General features: G+C 36.3%; 1 protein-coding gene across 1 annotated transcript; it reads left to right on the top strand.

Annotated features, from left to right (window-relative positions):
- The first annotated feature begins 309 nt into the window (after positions 1–309).
- On the top strand, positions 310–1,248 carry LOC129339340 (olfactory receptor 14C36-like). The gene has a single exon (XM_054993925.1). It carries the CDS (start codon positions 310–312, stop codon positions 1,246–1,248), a length of 939 nt encoding a protein of 312 aa, XP_054849900.1.
- The last annotated feature ends 919 nt before the right edge of the window (positions 1,249–2,167 follow it).

Genomic DNA, 2,167 nt, shown 5'->3' with positions numbered 1-2,167 from the left:
TGAACAGGAAAGCCAGCCTGAAGGCAGTATTTTTTACAATGGCTCAAAAGTTACTATCATCATAGCTTATCTTACACTCCACAATCAGCTAAAAACATTACCAAAAATCAGCAACACATATTGTTGCTCTGTACTTTTGGACTCCTTGTAAGACACTTGGATTGTTTGGCTTCTTGGCAAATAAAGCTGCTCAGTATTCAAAATTACCATTTTTGTGGGTATTCTACAATACAAGTTTTCTTTCTTTTTTATTTTACTTACTTATTTTATTTTGCTTTTCTCTCCACAGACTATTTTGGAAGTATAGAAATGGTAAATGAAACAGCTGTCACAGAATTCTTACTTATGGGATTTTCTGATGTCCGTGAACTACAGGTGTTGTTTGTTGCAGTGTTCCTCTGCATTTACTTGGCAGCCCTGATGGGGAACATCCTTCTCATCCTGACTGTGGCCCAGAATCAGTCCCTTCACAGCCCCATGTATTTCTTCCTTGCCAACCTCTCCTTATCAGATGTTTGTTATATTTCTGTCACTGTCCCCAAATCCATGGCCATTTCAGTGACAAACAACAAACGGATTTCTTTCTCTGGGTGCGTCAGCCAAATTTTTTTAGTTATCACATGTGCAGGTGCTGAGTTGACTTTTCTCTCTGTCATGGCTTATGACCGTTATGTAGCCATTTGTCATCCTCTTCAATACATGATCATCATGAACTGGAATGCCTGCGTCCAAATGGCAGCAGCTTCTTGGATCTTTAGCCTAATGAATGCTGTTCTGCACACTGCAAACACATTCAGGTTACATTTTTGTACTTCTGATATTAAACAATATTTCTGTGATATCCCTCAATTATTAATGATATCTTGCACTGATACAACAGCCAATGTGGAGGTTCTTCTAATTGAAACAATTATTGTTGGCTCATTTTGCTTTGTTTATATCTTAGCTTCATATGTTTTCATCTTCTCTGCAGTGTTTAAAATTCCTTCAGCCCGGGCCAGATACAAAGCCTTTTCTACCTGCGTTCCACACTTGACTGTGTTTTCCTTGTTTCTTTCTACTTCTGTGTTTTCTTACTTCAGACCTAAATCTTTATCTTCACCAGCGGTGGACCTTCTGGCAGCTGTACTGTACACTGTTTTGCCCCCACTCCTGAATCCTATTATTTATAGCCTGAGAAACAAAGAGATGCAAATGGCCATGCAGAAAATGTCAAAGAAGCTGTTTGGATTTCACTTGATGATCTGATATACTTCGCAAATAATTCCCATTTGATACCGGTGAATACTTTAGGCGTACTAGTATGATCACTTATGAATTCACATTACTTTATTTCTACCATTTGCAATGTATCCTCTCCAATATACAATAACAAAAAACTGAAGTGCCTGTCTCCAAATAGCTGGTTCATTTAGGTTCAGCAGTGTAATCAATGCTGTCATGCTCAAAGGAAATACATTTAGGTTACTTTTTGCAGATCTAATATTAATATTTTTTCTGTGACATTCTCCAATTAGTCATCATTTCTTGTTCTGATTCAACATTGAGGTGCTCCTTTTTGCTGATGCACTCATTATGAGATTATTTTGTTTACACATATATATTTATATATTAGCTTCTTATAGGTACATCTTCTCTACTGTTTAAAAGGTTCTGTCAAATCTGGCCAGAAGGAACTACTTTTCCACCTGCATTCCAATCGTGATGATTTTTAGCTTGTTTCATTTTAATTTTTTTTCTTACTTCAGGCCAAAGTCCACATCCTCATAGGCAGTACCACTGATGGCTGCAATTCTGTAAAGAGAATTACAACTGTTCCTGTATCCCATCATTTATACTCTGAGAAACAGATCATAATGCCCATGTAGAAAATGTCAAAGAAGCTGTTTGTATTTCACTTGATGAACAGATAAACTTTCCAGTGAAGAGAACCTAACACATACTAATGCAAATACACTAGGTGTTCCATTGCTATTGATGAAATCACATTGCTAGGACATATCTACATACAATGACATTGCTACTTTTTAACTTTCTAAATGATGACAATAACTTCATACATATATATAAGTAATGACAGATTCCCTGTCCATGGAAATCTTAGCTTGTTGGGTACAAATTTTCTAAAATACTGCACATATTTTAGTATTACAAATGATTTTTCTCT

Source organism: Eublepharis macularius, chromosome 12 (genome assembly GCF_028583425.1).
Source record: "Eublepharis macularius isolate TG4126 chromosome 12, MPM_Emac_v1.0, whole genome shotgun sequence".
NCBI lineage: Eukaryota > Metazoa > Chordata > Lepidosauria > Squamata > Eublepharidae > Eublepharis > Eublepharis macularius.
This window is presented reverse-complemented; position numbering and strand designations above follow the sequence as displayed.